This window comes from Notamacropus eugenii, chromosome 3, assembly GCF_028372415.1.
Source record: "Notamacropus eugenii isolate mMacEug1 chromosome 3, mMacEug1.pri_v2, whole genome shotgun sequence".
Lineage (NCBI taxonomy): Eukaryota > Metazoa > Chordata > Mammalia > Diprotodontia > Macropodidae > Notamacropus > Notamacropus eugenii.
In genome coordinates, this window is record NC_092874.1 from 178904995 (window position 1) to 178923472 (window position 18478).

At 39.6% G+C, this 18478-nt stretch overlaps 2 protein-coding genes across 3 annotated transcripts in view; one reads left to right on the forward strand and one right to left on the reverse strand.

Moving 5' to 3' along the window:
- Positions 1 to 18478, forward strand: part of ITPR2 (inositol 1,4,5-trisphosphate receptor type 2) — a 510130-nt gene that overhangs the window by 210152 nt on the left and 281500 nt on the right. For both annotated transcript variants that reach the window (XM_072653450.1, XM_072653451.1), the window contains one exon: positions 17097 to 17290. In XM_072653450.1, coding sequence (XP_072509551.1) covers positions 17097 to 17290 — 194 coding nt within the window. The remainder of the gene's footprint in view (positions 1 to 17096; positions 17291 to 18478) is intronic.
- SMC1A (structural maintenance of chromosomes 1A) lies at positions 10839 to 15647 on the reverse strand. Its single transcript, XM_072653452.1, has one exon. It carries the CDS (start codon positions 14899 to 14901, stop codon positions 11200 to 11202), a length of 3702 nt encoding a protein of 1233 aa, XP_072509553.1. The 5' UTR covers positions 14902 to 15647; the 3' UTR covers positions 10839 to 11199.

The window sequence follows — 18478 nt, forward strand, 5'->3', positions numbered from 1 at the left end:
TGAGGATCAAATGAGTTTATAAGATGTAAAGGGCTTTGCAAACTATGAAGAGCTATCAGAAGAGAACTGATTTTGTTGTTCATTTTAGTGTTTAAGCTTTTCATAACTCTCTAGTTATGAAATTTTGGTGATTTTACTCAGTGGCTACAATGAAATGTGCTTTTTCATAAACACTGACTTTTTCTTAGGTTCCTTATTTATCATAGATAATTATTAATTAAGCACCTAGTCACTAAGTACATAAAATGGTAAGGGCTGCTTTATTTATTTTTTCAGTGGTGATGATTAACTAATAGATCAAGAACATAATTTAAATGCATGTAGTGGTAGGTGAAGGACTGGAACCTGAGAAGAAATGGTTTTGAGGCTTAAAAAAAAAAAAATTTGAGTTCCTTAGAGCTCATTTGTCTATAAAAATGATTTACTTTAGTCAATTTTTGTACTCAAAATTGCACTCCTTTTTGTTTTGAAAAAAATTTTTTAAAAAGTGAGCTTCTTAAGCTGCTTTTCAGTATTTAAGATCCTCATATAAAATATCTCACTTTAAAGCTGAAAGGAAGAACCTAAAGGTTTATCAGTGTACTCTCTTCAAGGAGGGTGTTTTTAAATATGAAAGATTAGATGATTAATGGACTATGATGAAATTATGCCCTGAGGAGGCTATCTATGGAATAAAAAAAAACAGAGGTGATTGCACTTCTTCTTCATAATATCTTTTTCGTGTGCCTGTAGACCAAGAGGTACCATATGCCTGTAGACCAGGGAAGAGGTATAATTCAGAGTTTGATGAGTATTTGTGTCTTTTTTCGTCTTTCTGTTTGACTGATGTGTTTTGTTTCTACATCACAAATATTTATAGATTATTCTCCGTTTTAAGAGGTCTCTTGCCACAAAGTAAAACTAATAATATGGTGACTTCATCTGAAAGTATATGCAAGATTTCACATCTGTAGCATCCTGTCCCCACCTTTATTAAAAAAAAAAAAAAATTAACAGAAATCCATTCTCTCCTTCCTACCTCCTACTCTATTAGAGCCCCCCCCCCCCCCCGGCCAAATTCTTGCAACATATAAGGTATTCAAACAAAATGAATATCCTCATTGGTTAAGGGACTGTATATGTCTCGTTCTGCACCCTAAACTGATAACTTTTCTACATAGCATGTTTCATCATTGGAATGGAATCATGAAAGGTCATTATACTGATCATAGTTCTTACAGTTTTCAAAATTGTTTTTACAGTTTTGTCTTACTTGATTTTCAAAATCCTTTTTCAGCTCTTCCATGGCCTGAGACCAATTCATATTTTTCTTGGAGATTTTGGATGGAGGAGCTTTGACTTTGTTGTCTTTTGTTTGCATGCTTTGGTCTTCCTTGTCACCAAAGCAAGAGTCTATAGTCTGATTCTTTTTCCAGTTTTTGCTTATCTCCCCAGCCACTTACTTGATTTTTGAGCTCTTTGTCAGGGCAGTTCTCTGCTTCCGGTGGGGGTGGTGGGTGTATTGTCAGCAGCTCAATTCCCCCTCAATCCGTGGGCCTAAAGTTCCAGAAACAGTGGCTGCAGCTGCCCCTGCTGCTGTGGCTACTGCAGGTTCCTCTGCCCCCTCCCCACTCTGCCACCCTGGGGCTGGGGCCAGACCTCTCCACTCTCCCACACTGGTTCCACAGACTTTTCCCACTGACCTTCCAATTTATCCTCAGCATTTTGCAGTCATGAAGTCTGGAAACTGCCATAGGTGCAGGAGATTCAGTGCTCAGGTCCTGTCTGTGCACTTGCAGCCCACAATGGTCTGCGCCCTGCCCCCTGCATGGTGTGACAGACACTTCCAGCCTATTGTCTAGGTTGTGTTGGGCTGGAGATTTGCTTCACTCCATCATTCTGTGGGTTCTGCAGCTCCAGAATTTGTTTAGAACCATTTTTTACAAGCTGGGCTTGGCGGGGCGCTCTAGAAAGTCCCTGCTCTTACTCCGCCATCTTGGCTATGCCCCTCATTTTTACAGTTCTGTTACAATATAAATTGTTCTCCTGGCTCTGCTAATTTATTTCTTCATCAGCTTATAAGTCCTTAAAATTGTTCATTTTTCCAATCCTCATGTTATAGTTTAATTTTTCTGGTTCTGCTTACTTCGCTCTATTCCTTCACAGAAGTCTTTCCATGTTTTTTGAAATCATCTACGATCTTTATGATAGTGTTAGCCTGTTTGCTGATACTTAAAATTTTTTTTATTCATGTTCATTATGAATATTGGTCCTTTTCTGTTTTGCTTCTCCCTGGCTTACATATTAGGACTGTATTTGTCACAGAAGAAATTTCAAAGGATCTTTTTTTGGATATTTTTATAAATAATTTATGTAATATTGGAATTATTCATTGAGTGCTTGATAGAATTCATTTCATTCAATTCTTCTGGTCCTGGAGTTTGGGGGTTTCCCCCCTTTGGAAGTTTATGGTTTGTTCAATTTCTTCCTCTAATTATCTAGTTCTATTAATTTGGGTATTTTATATTTTTGTAAATATGGATTTCTTTAAATTGTTGGTTCTTTGGGTGTATATTTGGGCAAAATACTTTCCAAGTCTTTTTGGAGAAATCATGTCAACAATTCTTCTTATAGACTTTTTCTTTTGGCCTTTATACTTTTTTCTTTTGATTGAGAATATAATGGAATTAATGGTGCTGCTTAGCAGAAGAATGTGCTTTAATAAAGCAAATGCTGAAATCATTTGTTTATGGTGCATTCTGTATATTTTATGACAAATTCTGCAGGAAGACTATAAAAGCTCATAAGACTTACAGGAAGTTTGTGTTCCTTACAAAGAGTGTTAAGTAATAAAGAATTTAAGTAAAATGTATATTTTTAGGTGTTAGTCCTTAATCTTTCATAAATGAGTGACATTTTGTATAAAAAAATTAAGCAATGTAAAATTGTTCAAAGTTAAATGTTCAAGCAAGAATGAAATTATGGGCCATATAGAAGGTTTAACTCTTGTGTGCTGTGACTCCATAAAAGAAAACAAATGGTTATGATGAATTGATGATAAGCTTACAGAGACTCAACTCTGGGGCTAATAATTGCTAGCTTTTGTATAGTGCTGTAAGTTTTGCAAGATGTTTTACCTCAATGTTGTCAAATTCAAACACAAACAGGAACACTATGGGCTGCATATTAACTCTGCAAACAACAAATTAATATTATCTATATTGTATTGAATCTTTATTTATTTTGTTAAACATTTCCCAAATATATTTTAATATTGTTTGAGCTGTACTAGGGAGTTTTGTGACAGTGAGTTTGACACCTCCACTTTACGTTATTTAATTTGATCTTCACCAAAATCCTGTGAGGTCATTATTATTACCCTCATTTTACAGGAAACTGAGACTAATAGAGGTCAAGTGAATTGTTCAGAGTCACACAGAAAGTGAGTGTTTGAGGCAGACTGGAACCAAAGTTTCCGTGAGAGGCCACCACCACACTATTCCACTGTCGATAAGAGTTATAGTGAGGTTTATCTACACAGGGGACACAGTTCTATGGTGTTTGGTTGTGAAGCAGAATAACTTCCATTTATGTCTTGTTTCCAAAGTCCTTTCCTTAGAACTGCCTATAGAGTAAGTAGTGGAAATACAGTGTCCTTTAGATATAGATGAGAAAAAAAGGATGAGAGATTATCAGAGTTATTATTCAAACCCAGGTCTTCTCACTTTAAGCCTAGTATTCTTCTAGTATACCACACTGCACAACCTTTAAAAAAAATATTTTACTTCCCAGAATTTAGGAATGATGTTAAAAAAAAATTCTCCCTCTGGAATGATTAATGAACATACTGCCCAAAATTAAGATTCTTCACAAATCTTATTAACATGTCTATATCAGGATGACTAGGTGTCTGCTCTTTTGGATTTAGGGGTTCAAGCAACTTTGGTCTAAGATAGAAAAGAACCAGGCAGCTGCCAAGCCTCTGATTGTGCTTATGTTCTCATATACCCTTGAAGATGCTGTATGACTCACAGTCTACCATTCTCAAGCTAGAGGAGGAAAGAGACAGAGATAAGGAGGGAGGCAGGAGTGTGGGGCCTAAACCTAAGCTGTAGCTGCTAAAGCAATGCGTGCTGACTAATTCTACTCTCCCATGACCCTAGCCAGCAGCAAGCAGCCAGTCAATTTCTTTAATTTAACTTGTCTGCTGTGGTAGACAAAATATGTTCTGCCTAGAGAAGCCTAGTCAGACCATGTAGTAGCTGTTTCAAAGCAGAAATAACAGTGTTTGTGTGGAAATTATATGGGAAAAACATGAAATGTTTTCTTTGGGGGGGAAAGGATATTATTTTCTCTCCAAAAAATTCTTATTTTTATTGATGCCTTTTGTTTCCAAGAATATCCTTCCCCTGCTTTCCCCAGCAAGCAATCCCCTTTAACAACGACTTCAAGAGGAAAAAAGTAGAACAGCAAAACACAGCAACCTTGTCTGCCAGTGTACATAACATTCCACATTCCAAACCTCAAGCTTTGCTAAGATGGGAGGAAGAAAGTACATTTTCTAAACTCTTTCCTGTTTAATACATGACTACTGAATAAAAAAAGAAAATGTTAGTGGCAGAATTCAAGACTAACTCAGGCTTCTTGTTTTCTAAAACATAAGTTATTTGGTATGGTTTTCTCATTGCACATGGTGCTAAGTAGCTGTGAAGGGAAGGCAAGAAAGTGCTAAGTTCAACAGGTGACTCTACTTCAGGGCTAGGAACACCAAGGATGGTAGGGTAGCAGATGGATTTTAAGGGAGCAGTGTGGTATGATGGGGAGTGTCAGAATGGACTCAGGAGGCCTAAGTTAGCTCAGGTTTGGTCACTATGACCTTGGACAGGTCATGATCTTTCTGAGCCTTGGATTTCTGATTTCTGAAATGAGGGTGTTATTCAAAAGCTTCTTAATGTAAAAACTTTTAAGATTTTAATCTGTAATCATCTGGGAGCATATAATTAGATTTGATTCATCAGGAGCAAATCTTACTTTGGAGTTTGACATTTGGCAGCTACTCAGATTCTAGTTGGGGATATTTCAGATGTTATTGACAGTTTAATTCTAGCTCTGCTTATATCTACTTCTCTGTTAACTTTGCATGCTGAGAAGCCCTTTTGTAGTGGAAACAGTTATTCACTAAGATGGAAAACTTTTTCATGGAAGATTTGAAAGGAAAACCTTTGCTTTTGTCTAAAAGAAGGTGCTGTTTCCAGCAAGTCATGTATTTATAAGAAGTGGAGATATGCGTATGTATATGCCTGTGTGTGTGTGTGTGTGTGTGTGTGTGTGTGTGTGTGTGTGTGTGTGTAAGAGAGGGAGACGGAGAGAGAGAGAGAGAGAGAGAGAGAGAGAGAGAGAGAGAGAGAGAGAGAGAGAGAGAGAGAGAGCGCGCGAAAGGGAGTAAGAAGACGAAGGAAGGAGGGAGAGAGAGAGAGCGAAAGGGAGTAAGAAGAGGAAGGAAGGAGGGAGAGAGAGAGAGAGAGAGAGGGTGAGAGAGAGGAGGGGGCAAGTGGTGGGATAGGGGAAACAGAAAGACTTCTCATGTACTTTTGCACTTCACTGAGAACCCTAAGATTATAGATTTAGAATTGCAAGGAACCTCACAAATCATCTAATTCAATCCCCTCTTTTTATCAATGCCATAACTGCAGCCCAGAGGTTAAGTAAATTGCTTACAGTTACCAAAGTCACAGTAAGTTAGCAGATCTGGGATTTAAACCCAAGTGTTATAATAGCATGATACAGAAGAAAGTATCTTAGATTTGGATTCAAAGGACACAGGTTCAAATTTAGCTCTGACACTAATTACTTATGCAGTTTACTCACCTCTGGGCTGCAGTTACCTCATTTGTAAAGTGAGGGGACTGAGCCAGGTGACATCTGAGGTTCCTTGGTGGTTGTTGTTCAGTCATGTCCAACTTTTGGTGAGGCCATTTGGGATTTTCTTGGCAAAGATATTGGAGTGGCTTGCCATTTCTTCCTCCAGCTATTTTACAGATGACGAAATTAAGGCAATCAGGGTTAAGTAACTTGCCCAGGGTCATACAGATCTAAGTGTGTGAGGCTGGATTTGAACGCATGTCTTCCTGACTCCAGACCTGTTACTCTATAGCTGCCCTAGGTTCCTTGGTAGATTTATTTAAATTCTCTGAACCTTAGATATTTTTTCTTTTGTAAAATGAGATGTTTGAACTAGTTGATCTTAAAAGCCCATTACAACTCTGACTTTAGATAACAAGTACTTATTGTTTCCTGTGTGTCACTGCTGGGGATATAAGAAGGAAATAACTCCTAGTCTCAACGAACTCACATTCTAATGAGGGAGATAAGTACATATAGAAAATATATACAGCATCAAAAGGGTATATACAAAGTAACTATAAGGTAAATTTATAAAGTAAACACAAAGTAGCCCCAGAGAGAGGAAAGAGAAGCTGTAGGGATCTGGAAGGTATTCATGCAGGAGATGGGGCTTAGCCTAGATCTCAGAGGAAGAGACTTCTAAAGTGAAGGTAAGGAAAGAGTACATTCCAGGTGTAGAGGACAGCCCGTCCAAAAACACAGAGGCAAGGGACAGAATATTGTAAGTGAACAAACAGAAAGACTCTCTGACCGAGCTAAAAAGTATATGGGGCTAGAGGTGGAGATAAGGTCCAATGAGGCTGGAAAGGTACAGTGGTAGGTAGCAGTGTGTGGGATACACAGAAGTGTTGAGAAACTTGAGGTGAAACCAATTAGGAAGCTACTGCCAATAATCTAAGGGAGATGTGGTAAAGGCCTGAATGAAGGTGGCAGGCATAGTATGAATATGGAGAAAAGACTGAATGTGACAAATGTTGTGAAGGTAGAAAACAGATTTGGCAACTGATTCGTATTTGGGTTGAGGGAGTGTGAGGAGTCAAGGATAATGCCAAAACTATGAGCCTGAGACACTGGACAAATGGGAGAAAAGCTTTGACAGAAATAGAGAAGTTGGTTTTAAGGTTTCTGCTTCCTTTCCACTAGTGTCACTATCATTACTGTATGAAGAAAAATGACAGATGCCAAAGGACTTGCACAAAGATCTCTCCTAATTATTAAATCATTAAATAAAATCACAAAATTCTAAGATCATAAATGTAGAAACTAATGAAGCTAGAGTAAATTTATCTTTAATCTGGAGTTTAATGAATTAACTGTAAGTCTCAAGTAACTACTTTTTACACATCTTGAATACTAAATTTACTTTTTACAAAAGTAGAGTTAATGCTGCTTTTAAATTGCTTTTTATTGTAAATATAATTGCTATTAACAAAAATGATAAAACACATCTGCTAAATACAGATTACATTACATAAAGCCTTTAGAATTTCACAGTATAGAACCAAATGAATTAACAACAAATATTTTTAAAATGTTTTTATCCTGTGTCCTTTTTAAAAGTCTATCTAAAGTTCTACTTTTGGTTCATCTTTCCTTCCTGCTGGAATAATAATTAACCAAAACAGCCAAATCATTCTCTATTTTGGCCAAATTAAAGTTTACAATACAATACCTGACAGTTTGTAGATGATAAAATTTCTGTTCACAGTTAACGATAGGTCTCTTGAGATATATGGGGATTGTGATGTGCAATTCTGGAGAGAATACTGATACCAGTGGTATCAAAATCAAACCTGCAGGCAGCATACTGACTCAGAAAAAGACAGATTAGTATTACCTAGGTTGTTGTATTTTTAGATATTTTGTTAGACATTTCCCAATTACGTTTTAATTAGGTTTTGGCTATCGTAAGGAGTTTTGTGTTCGATTCTTGATCTACCTTAATGGAAGTATAGGACACTGATTTTTCTAGACATTTTTTTGGGGGTAATTGTGACTAATAAAAAAAGACTTCTACCTGTTCAGTAAAGTTAGGCAATTACATACAAGTGCTTTTGTTTTTATCTTTACCTTCCCTTTATCTTTTTTAAAAAAAATCACTTTATTGGTGGCATTTAAGATTTTTTTTAAGAACACCATTTCCCAATATATCTCTTACTCCTTCCCAAACATGAAGCCATTCCTTATCGTATTAAAAAGAGGAAAAAAACAAACCAGCAAAAGCAATTGCATATCAATTTTGTTTGACAGCAATACATAGTTTTGCAATCTGTCATCCCATACCTCTGCAAAGAAGGGGGGGAAGTACATTAGTTTTAGTTCTTTTTAAGCAAACTTGTTTCTTATAAAACTGTTGCACTATTTTGTTTTCTGAGGGTATTTTAGTATTTTTCATTTACATCATAACTTTTGTGTACATTTCTCTCCACCTTCTTTTTTACTTCCTTCCACACCAGTTGATATAAATATTCACATTTCTCTTAATTCTTGATATCCATCATGTTATTGAAGAGTGGCAACTCATTATGTTTATTACCATGACTTATTTTGATTCTAGGTCTTTGTTACATGAAATCTTCCCTTTTCTGAATTCCTTGGCAGATGCCAAACAGTATGATCTCTAGGTCAAAGAATATAGATATTTTAGTCATTTTTTTTAGTAAACAAATTACTTTCCAAAATGGTTGGATCAGTTCACATCTCCACTGACATAGGCTATTTCCCTATCTTTGCCAATTTACTGGATAGAAGGTAAAATGTTGTTTGATTTGCATTTACTCATTATTAAGGAACTAGAACTATTTTTCATATGGTTAATAATACATACCAGTAGTTCCTCATTTGAAATATTTTTCATATGCTTGGACCACTTATCCATTGATCTTACCCATTTGATAATTCACAACATATGCTGGTGATCATATACTTATAAGAGCTATTTGACATAAACATCTTTTTCCTAATCAATGCTTTCTCTCTTCTAGCTGGGTCATACAGAAGTTTTACAAATTAATATAAATGAAATTACTATTTTATCTTTTAGAGTCATTTGTATACATTATTTAAAGTATATTCCCTTTAACCATCAACTGTGAGGTATATTTGATTTCATTATCTTCTTTTTCTTACTGGGTGTACTTTTATAATCAAGTTTGTATATTCATTTTTTACCTTATTGTGTTACATTATGTAAGCTGTTGGCCTAAAACTAATTTCTGCAAAACTGCCTTTCAATTTTCCCAGCAGTTCATGTCAAATAGGGAGTTGTTTCTCAAGTAATTTATGGTCTCAGATTTATTCAATACTGGCTGTTAGATTATTTCTGATTCTTCTTTATATAGTCTGTTTCACAGATCTACTACTTACTGCTTTATAAGTTTTGGAGGTACTACTCACCCTTCATTTCTACTTTTCCATTTCTTTTGGATTCTATATCTTTTATTCTTCCAAATGAATTTTATTATTTGTCATCCTTTATTTTTTCAGACTATTTGTAATTTATCTTTTAGTCTGGGAATCATCTAGTAGATTGACTCCCTGGCATTTTGCGCATTTTCTACTTAACTTTGAATAGAATTTCTATGTGTGAAACTTTTACTGGATTTTTATTATGACATAATTATGAGATTTTGGTCTCTAATTTCTAAATCTTTTCTTATGCTCATATATTTAGAAGTGGAAAAGATCCCTAATGTCACAGAGTTCAAACTCCTCCTTTTTCAACTGCAGAAACTTAGACCTAGAGAGGCTTTGGAAGTTGCCAGATATTGTATGGGTATTAAGTAGTAGTAGATCCTAACTCAAGTCCTCCTATACCAAATCCTTAACTGCTGTATTGTTATTTTCCATAGTCATTACTTATCTTTTTTATCCTCCTAAATTTAAATTTGCTGCTGAGTTTGGAGTAAACACAGCAAAATATTTTTTATGACTATATAGTCTTTCTGTTGTTTGTAACTGATATTGAAGGTAGCTTTTTCATCTGGAGTTTTTCAAGGCTTTTTACTGTACAACTGAAAAGAAATACGTGAAATTTTACCCTTCTGTAGTTTCTAGGACTGTTGACATTTATTTAGGAGTAATGACAATCACTAGGAATGGAAGAGAAGCAATGGCAGACTATTAAGCCTGTGATTCATGACTACTTATGTTTATGTAATATTCTACTCTTTAAGCAACTTATAATAATTATACAGTGTTTACTGTTTAAAAACTTCCATTTTGTAGGATCAGAAAGACAGCATTATGATAATGTATGGATACGTACAGGGAAGCCCAGAAGTCTTAGTGAACTTTTGAGGTTCAGTAGCTTAAAACTGCACTGAGAAGTTTTGGGACATCCTATACCATTATCCCTATTTTATCTATAAGAAAACTTGGAACTTATATCTCAGTGCTCCTTTTATTATACCACATTGCTTTTCATCACCAACAACTAAGGCCTTCTTACTAGAGTAAAGAAGCTTTTAATTTAACTGATAATATATTATTTTAGTTCTGGCCTCTGGGTTTTATTTAATCTCTTAGTGACAGGACTTGTGTTTTGGAAAATGAGTTGTCTGGGATAATTTTCTGAGAATGTAACTTTGATTAGGTAATTATATCCCATGCAAATCTAAATAAGATACAGACATTGATCAACAAAGATTTGAAAGAATCTGTAGTAAAAATAATAAGGGCCTGTTATGTGTTAGTGATGAAAATCACCTTCTGAAGGCAGAACACTTAAATCAAAACTCAGATAAATTTAGGATTTGAATATAGAGGGCCCATAAACATTGCCAACAGCCATATGCCCAGGAGACACTGGAAATTTCTTCTCCTTTTAAATAGAGGACCCAAACCTTCTTTGCATCAAGGACCTCCTGGGCAGGCTGGTGAAGCCTGGGGACCCCTTCCCACATTATGTTTTTAAAAGCATAAAATGAATAGAAATAAAATACAAAGGAAGCCAATTATATTGAAATACATTTATCAAAATATTTAAAAAACACAAGTTCACAGACACCAGATTAAGAACCCCTATTCTAAAAGAAAGATTTCCAACATAATTCTGAAAGAGACCATGGGGGGGTTGAGATTGGGGCGAAGTAACCAGGCTCACCTTCCCCCACCCCAGTGCAGAGATGCACCCTGTTGCCTCTCATATACTGCTTTATGTTTTCTTAAATGACATAAAAATCATGATTCTCTATAATAGGTTAGATGTCCTGCATCTTGGGTAGGCCTGCAACATGATTCTCTACTAAATCAGACAGTTAAGGCAACTAACCCTGGCCTACAGCTCTGAGGTCCCACCCCCTTCCCTGGGCTGCCCTACTGCTCATTGGGGTTGGGGTTGGCATCTGGGTATTTGGTAAGGTCAAATGTCAGTACCTTGCTGATAACACAGTCCCCTTGTTCAGGATAGACACCAATCAGACTCTCAGCCTTTGTATAAAATTCTTCCTTCAGTGAAATGACAATGGCTTGAAAGTTGCAAGTTGACTGTTCTTTTATGTAGTTGGCAACTTTGCCAATGTTGGTATTATCTAATGCTGCATCAATCTCATCTAGGACAAAGAAGGGGGCTGGTTTGTAGCTGTGGATGGCAAAGAGCAATGCAAGGGCTGCTACAGTCTTTTCTCCACCAGACAAGTTGTCCATGGGCCGGAATCGCTTGCCAGGAGCTACGCAGTTGTAGTTAATCCCATCCAAGTATGGTTCCTCTGGGTTCTCTGGCCCCAAGAAAGCCTGAGCACTACTGTTGCGGGATAGGGCTTTGTAGATCTCATCGATGTTGGTGGCCACAGACTCAAAGCAGGCATTGAAGCGGTCAAAGCGTTCCTTTTTAATCTGCTCAAAGGCATGTTTAGCTTTCTTGGCCCGTTTGCGAGCTGCCTCAAACTCATCTGATGTCTCCTGGAACTTGTCACGTACACTCTCCAGTTTCTCCATGGCCTTCATGTTGGGAGCTGCAATGCGCTGCAGCACACTCTGCTGTTCAGTCAGCTTCTGTTGCAGCGTGTTCATTTCCTGCTTAATTTCCTCTTCAGCCTGAGCATCTTTTAGGTCCTCACACAGGTCACTATAGTCAATTTCAATGAGGGCCTCACGGGCATAGATGCTGGATGTTCGCTGTGAGCCACTCCCAGACTCCTCCCCTTGGGAGCTCCCTTCTTCTTGGCTGATGTCATCCATGGTGCCCTTGGCCAGGGGCAGCTTGATGTCCTGCATCTTGCAAGCCTGCAACAGGTTGTGACGGTCACTTCTCTTCTGCTCTAACTTTGTTTCTATAGCAGTTACCTCTTTTTGCAGGTGGGTCATTTCTTTGTTGGCCCCACCCAACTTTTTACGGATTTCTTCCATCTCATGGTTCTTGTCATTCACTTCAGATTTCTTTGCCAAATGCTGGTTTTTGAGGTCCTGCAGCTGGGCCATAGTTTCATCAATTATTTTCATGTGTCTCTGCTCCTCCTTTTTGAGCTTTTCAATTTCATTCTCATCTTTCTTCACTGTCTGCTCCCACATGTGAACCTTGTCCTGGTCCTCTTTTAGCTGGTTCTTCTCAAAATCTAGCTGGATACCCAGGCGGGTCTTCTGGTTCTCAAATTCAAGGCGTTTCTTGGCTATTTCATTCTGCCGCTTCACTTTCTCTTCCTCAAATTCACGAATATTGCGAACTCCAATCTCTCGGCAGAACTCCTCAAACACCTCATCCTCTACCTGGTTCATCTTCTCCTTCAGGTCTTTCATCTCTCGTTCCCGGCCCTGAATGATCCTCTTGATGTCATTGATACGTGGGCCAAAGTTAGCCAGCTCACTCTCCAACTTGGACTTTTCCTGTAGATTGAGTGCAAGGTGCCGGGTCTTTGTCTGTTCCAGGTCACTCTGGGAGTATTTGAGCCTCATCTGCAAGCCATGAGCCTGAGACTGCACCTGCCTCAGCTCAGCCTCCTTCCGCTTGGCCTTCATCTGTTCCTTCAGCTCCTCTGTCAGACGTTCTTTCTTTTCCTTCAGTTTGTCAACTGCTTTCTCATCCCAGCGGCGGGCCTTGGCTTTGAGGTCACTTGCCCCTCCAGAGATGACACCGGACTTCTGGAAAAGTGTTCCATCTAGTGCCACCGTCTTGTGTCTCTGGTGGCCACCAAATGCAATGCGCCGGGCATCTTCAACATTATCACATACGAGAGCATTGCCACAGGCATACTGGAGGGCCTTCTTGATGTGTGGTGGTTCATAGCGAATCACATCAATCACCAGCTTGGCCCCCTTCAGTTCTCGAAGCTTCTCATCTGTTGGTTTCACTTCTAGGTAGTCAAGTGGTAAGAAGGTCTCAGGCTCTCCACGCTGTTCCTTTATGTACTGGATACAGTCCCGGCCAGTTTTCTCAGAATCCACAATGATGGCATCCATATTTTTGCCCAGCACCTTAGTCACAGCAATCTGATACTTCTTCTGTGTTGGCTGGCACAGATCAATGAGACGGCCATACACGGAACCAGGATAGAGGCGTTTGATGCTTTCCATTATCTCTGCCTTGCGTTGCTGCCGGCTACTTTCCTGTCGGTCTATGCGGGCATCACCAAGCTGCTCCATCACCTGATTCAGCTCTTTGTTGATTTCATCAATGCGCTGTTTGGCAAGTTTAACTTCCTCAGTGAGTTCCCCCTCTAGTTTTTTCTGTTCCTCCAGAGACTGCTTGCTGGTGGTGATGTATTCTTCCAGCTTCTCAATTCGCTTCTGATTCTCTTCAATTTCTCGAAGTTTCTGCTTGATCTTGGCCTCTGTCTCAACTTTCTTTCGCTCCTCTAAGTCCAGCCGGTCCTGGTCAGCCTTCTGGTCCCGGTTGAACTTCTCCAGCTCCTGGGCCAGGGTGGCAGCTCTCTTGCTTGCCTCCTCCTTCAGCCGGTGGTATTTTTTCACTTGGTTCTCCTCCAGAGTCAAGTCCCGACCCTGGCTCTGACTCTCTTCCTCCATGCGATCTTCAAACTCTTGCCTTGCCTTCTCCACTGACACCATTTCCTTTTCTAGTTCATCCATATCACCCTTTCTCTTCTTGTACTGTTTCTGGGCATTCTGCAGAGACTTTTTGGCAGCTTCCAGCTTTTTAATTTTGTGTGAAGTATTCTCCTTGGCCTTGATGTACTGGGGCCGCTTCTGATTAAGCTCTGAGTCTTTCTCCTTTATCTCCTTTTCAATCTGCTGCTGCTCACGCATCATTTTGCCTAGTTCTTTCTTTTTGTCTTTTAGTTCTTCTTCCACCTTGTCCATGCGCTTCTTCTCCTTGTCAATCTCCTTGTTCTTGGAAGTCAGTTCCTTATTTAGTTTCTCAATCTCCATCTCATTGTGATACAGTTTGAATAGCTGTAGCTGCACCTGCGCACGAACGACCTCATCTTTCAGCCTCTGGTAGCGGTCAGCCTCCTCTTTCTCTTGCTTGGCTTCTTTGCGCTCAGCCGCAATATTTTTCTTCCGGTGGTAATTGAACTGGGTATCTTCCTCAGCCTTGACCATCTCCTTCTTCCGCTTATCATACTCCTGGGCCAGTTCCCCAGAGCGGCTGATCTCTTCAAACAAGGCTGTCCGCTCCTTGGGGTTCTTCATGGCAATAGACTCCACAGCACCCTGGAACACGAGGAAGTTCCGAGCTTTGATGAGGATGCCCAGTTTCTCCAGCTCTTGGCTGTATTCAAGCAGCTGGACCACTTTGTTATTGATTTTGTACTCTGAAGAGCCCCCCACAATTATCCGGGCAAAGGTGCGGTCCTCACCGCTGTCCTCAGAATACACCATGCTGACCGCTGCACGGTTGGCGGCTGGCTTGCCCACGGGAGCCCCGTGGATCAGATCCCGCAAAGTCTTAACGCGCAAATTGCTGGTCTTCTCGCCCAGCACAAAACTGATAGCGTCCATAAGGTTTGACTTCCCTGAGCCATTAGGCCCGATAATGGCTGTGAACCTACGAAAGGGCCCGATGATCTGCTTGCCCTTGTATGACTTGAAATTCTCGATTTCGATCAGTTTTAGAAACCCCATGGCGATGCAATGCGGGGCTGCAGCACCGGAGAGCGCGGGGGCGGGGACAGGGAGGCAGGCCCGGGGCAATGGGGGGTCCGGGAACAAACACAAACAGCGGGATCCCGGGCTCTAGTCAAGTCTCGCGAGACGCGCCGTGCGCGGGATCGCGCGCGCTTCTGCGCATACGTGTGCGCGCGCTTGCAGGAAGAAAGGCGGGACTCCAGTTAAACCCCCCGATTCCAGTACTCGCCTGCCTCCTGCGTGCCCCCGACGAGCAGGGTGAAGCCAGTTCTCTCTGTATTTCTTGCTCTTAGTCGGCCTGGTGCGCTTGATATGCTCGTAATCCCAGGAAGTGCCGGGGGAAGACAACCCCGCCCGCTCCCAGCGTCCTCAGGACTTGCCCGCTTTCTGCGCCTGCGCAGATGAACCGATTGAAGCGGAAGGGACGACCCCTCCCCCTTTGTCGTCATCCAGCTCTCTTGCTCCCGCCTTGTGTACCTAATGCGCATGTGCACACTGGCGGGCCCGCGGAAGGGGTGGGAAGCCTGCAGTGGCTCTTAGCCCCACCTACGCCCTGGCTTCTCCCCTTGCTCTCCGCTTACCCGTCCAGTTTCTTCCCGCCGTGAGACTGACGGCTTTCTCTCTCTTTGGCGCGCTTTCTCCTTCCTCCCCTCTCCCGCCACTTTCCTCTGCCAACCAGAGACCTTTTTTTCTCCGTTTGCTCTCCGTCTCTGTTTTTACGTGTGTCTGTGTGTGTGTGTGTGTGTCTGTCTGTGTCTGTCTGCCTCTGCCTGAGCTTCATCGCCCCCCCCCCCCCCCCCCCCGGCCAACATCTCCTGTAAAGCGCGGGGTGGGGGTGGGGGTGTGCTGGGGGTGGGCTGGGGTCGGGGGCTGTAGGATTCCACTGCCCACCAGGCATTCATTCTGTCGGCGGATCTTTATTATTGGTGTGTTCACTCTGCCTCCAGCCTCTCTCTCCAAACCCCTCCTTTGTCCCGGGTCTGTCACAGTGATCCCCCAGGCTTGCTTATGGATTCTTTGAAATGTTTCTTTGGAATGCTGCCCTTCTGCAGATACATTGTTTCTCGAAAGGTGTAACAGAATGGATTCATTTTTACCAACTGTTAACGGGCGTAGTGGCCGCCAAGTTTTTAGTTTTGAAACCTATGATCGTGAGAGTCTGGAAGAAACCATCAAGATTCACTTAATGCTTCTGGAAATTATTTTCATTCTCTTCACTTTTCCATCTTTTGAATGTTTCCACTCTTTTTATCGCTTTGAAAAGAGTGTTCCATTACATGCTGCAGTATTTCCATTTTCTTCTTGGTTTATTCCCCTGAATTACTTAGGCAAAGAATAATTCACCAAAACAGGGGGATCCTTTATGTTTGCCCAGAGCCCGACTCCTTGACCTATTTACTCTAAGATTACTACAAAGAAAACATAATCATTTATTTGAAACAAACTTGCTTACCTCAGGAGCTCTAGAATAGAGAAGTACATGTGAATTGTTGGAACTGAATAAATTGTTGGCACTCGGTGGGATTTTTGTCTTTTTCCAACAAATATACCAGTGTGGAACCATACACAGAAGAAAGAAATAAATGGGAAGTGAGCCCTCAATTGAATATTATCATATTTGTCACTAACTTGTTCCAGTAATTACTCTGAACACAATTGCTGTTTTGTGAATTTGGAATAGTAGTTTTCAATTCAAATAGTATATTTTTTCTTAAAACCAAAAGTCATTGAAATAGACAATAATTAGTATAACTTTTGTTTTTTGCAAAGAGAAGCAAAATAGAACCTTTGCTTGAGGATAGGATCAGAAATCATAATTTCCCATTAATCTTGGACTATGGGTAAAATTTTATTTCATGAGGACCTCATTTGAATGTCATCAGAACTATCTATAACAGACAACTTTAGTATTCTATTTAAAATGCTTCTTGGAAAAAAATGAATTTGCTAATAAAATATTTACCTGGATTTTTGAGTTGTTATTGGAATATCAGTTTTTGCCAGCACATTTGTATACACACACACACATACTGTATATATATATATATATATATATATACATACACACATAAAAATATGATTATTAATGACATTTAATATTCTTGTCATACATTTAAATGTATATTTACCTGATGGATGTTATAACTCTTTGTGTACTATATGTGCTTGCTTATGTGCTTTTCTTCTTCTAGGAAATAATGTTATGCGAACTATCCATGGTGTTGGAGAGATGATGACCCAAATGGTCCTCAGTAGGGGATCTATCTTTCCAATGTCTGTCCCTGATGTACAGCCTAGCACCCATCCAATCAAGCAAGCAAGTACAACTGATAATGAGGACATCACTGTTATGGACACAAAATTAAAAATAATTGAAATTTTACAGGTAAAGAATTTGATAAAAACAACCTAGCAAATACCCCTCTCAACTTAGGTTGGTCTGATGATCATAGAGAATAAGAAAACCATTGTTAATTGTAAAACACTAAGAGCTATTCTCATTGCCATTTCCCCTTTCTTCCTCACATTTGCCCTAAACTTGCCACCTGTTACATGTAAGTTCATATAAAAAATGCTCATATATAGTTTATTTTATTTGTTGTGAATATGGTATGTCTCATAATGGCATTAACTTTTATTCAATATTATGTCAGTTCCTTTTTATTTAAGATATGACACACTTTATTATTATTATTATTTTTTAATTCAAGAGTTATTTGATGGCAAGGAAAGCCCATGACAACTCTAAGTCTATAATAATAATTTATGTCTGACAGCATTTGATTTTATTTATTGATGTAGATAATGTAAAACTGGGAGGGTAGCTAACACATCTGACCTCACTGGACATTATTCTCCCTCCTGCATTTTGCAATACAGCCAACTGGACTTTTATTTTTTTTCCCTTACACATGAAACTCTGTCTCCTGACTTCATGCCTTTATACTGGCTGGTCTGTACTCCCTTATTACTTCTGCTTCATAGAATCCCATTCTTCTTTAAGACACTGCTCAAACACCCTCTTTTGGGTGAAACCTATCCTGATTCCTCCAGTTGCTAGTACCCTCCCTCTCTGACTCTATTATATTTAACTACTTTGTATATATTTGCATTTATCAGTTTTAGATTTATACTGTATGAATAAGCATTTATTAAGAATTTACTATGTTTAAAGCATACAAATAGAAGGGTGGAGACAGTATCTCTTCTCAGGGTTTCTGTGTCTACTCACATTCTAATAGGGGGATGCATCACATATCTATCTGGTGCAAGTCAAATGAAAAGATTCCATGACCGTTAGGGGATAGCAGCAAAGCAGATAGTGAAGCATCTTCTTTAATAGTCATTTTCACTGATAAAATCACATTTGTTTTTAACTTTAAGCTCATGGACAGTGACTTTCTTTACTGAGTCTTCAATAGATGTTGCCTTTTGAGGAGGCAATGACTTTAACCCCTGAAGAAGCAGTTGCCAGGTTACATCTTTTCAGAAGTTGCTTTTTTGGGATGGTAACTGTTAGTTGGGGCTTGGGTGGCCCCCAGACCCTGACTCTGTTTGTATTTTTATATATATT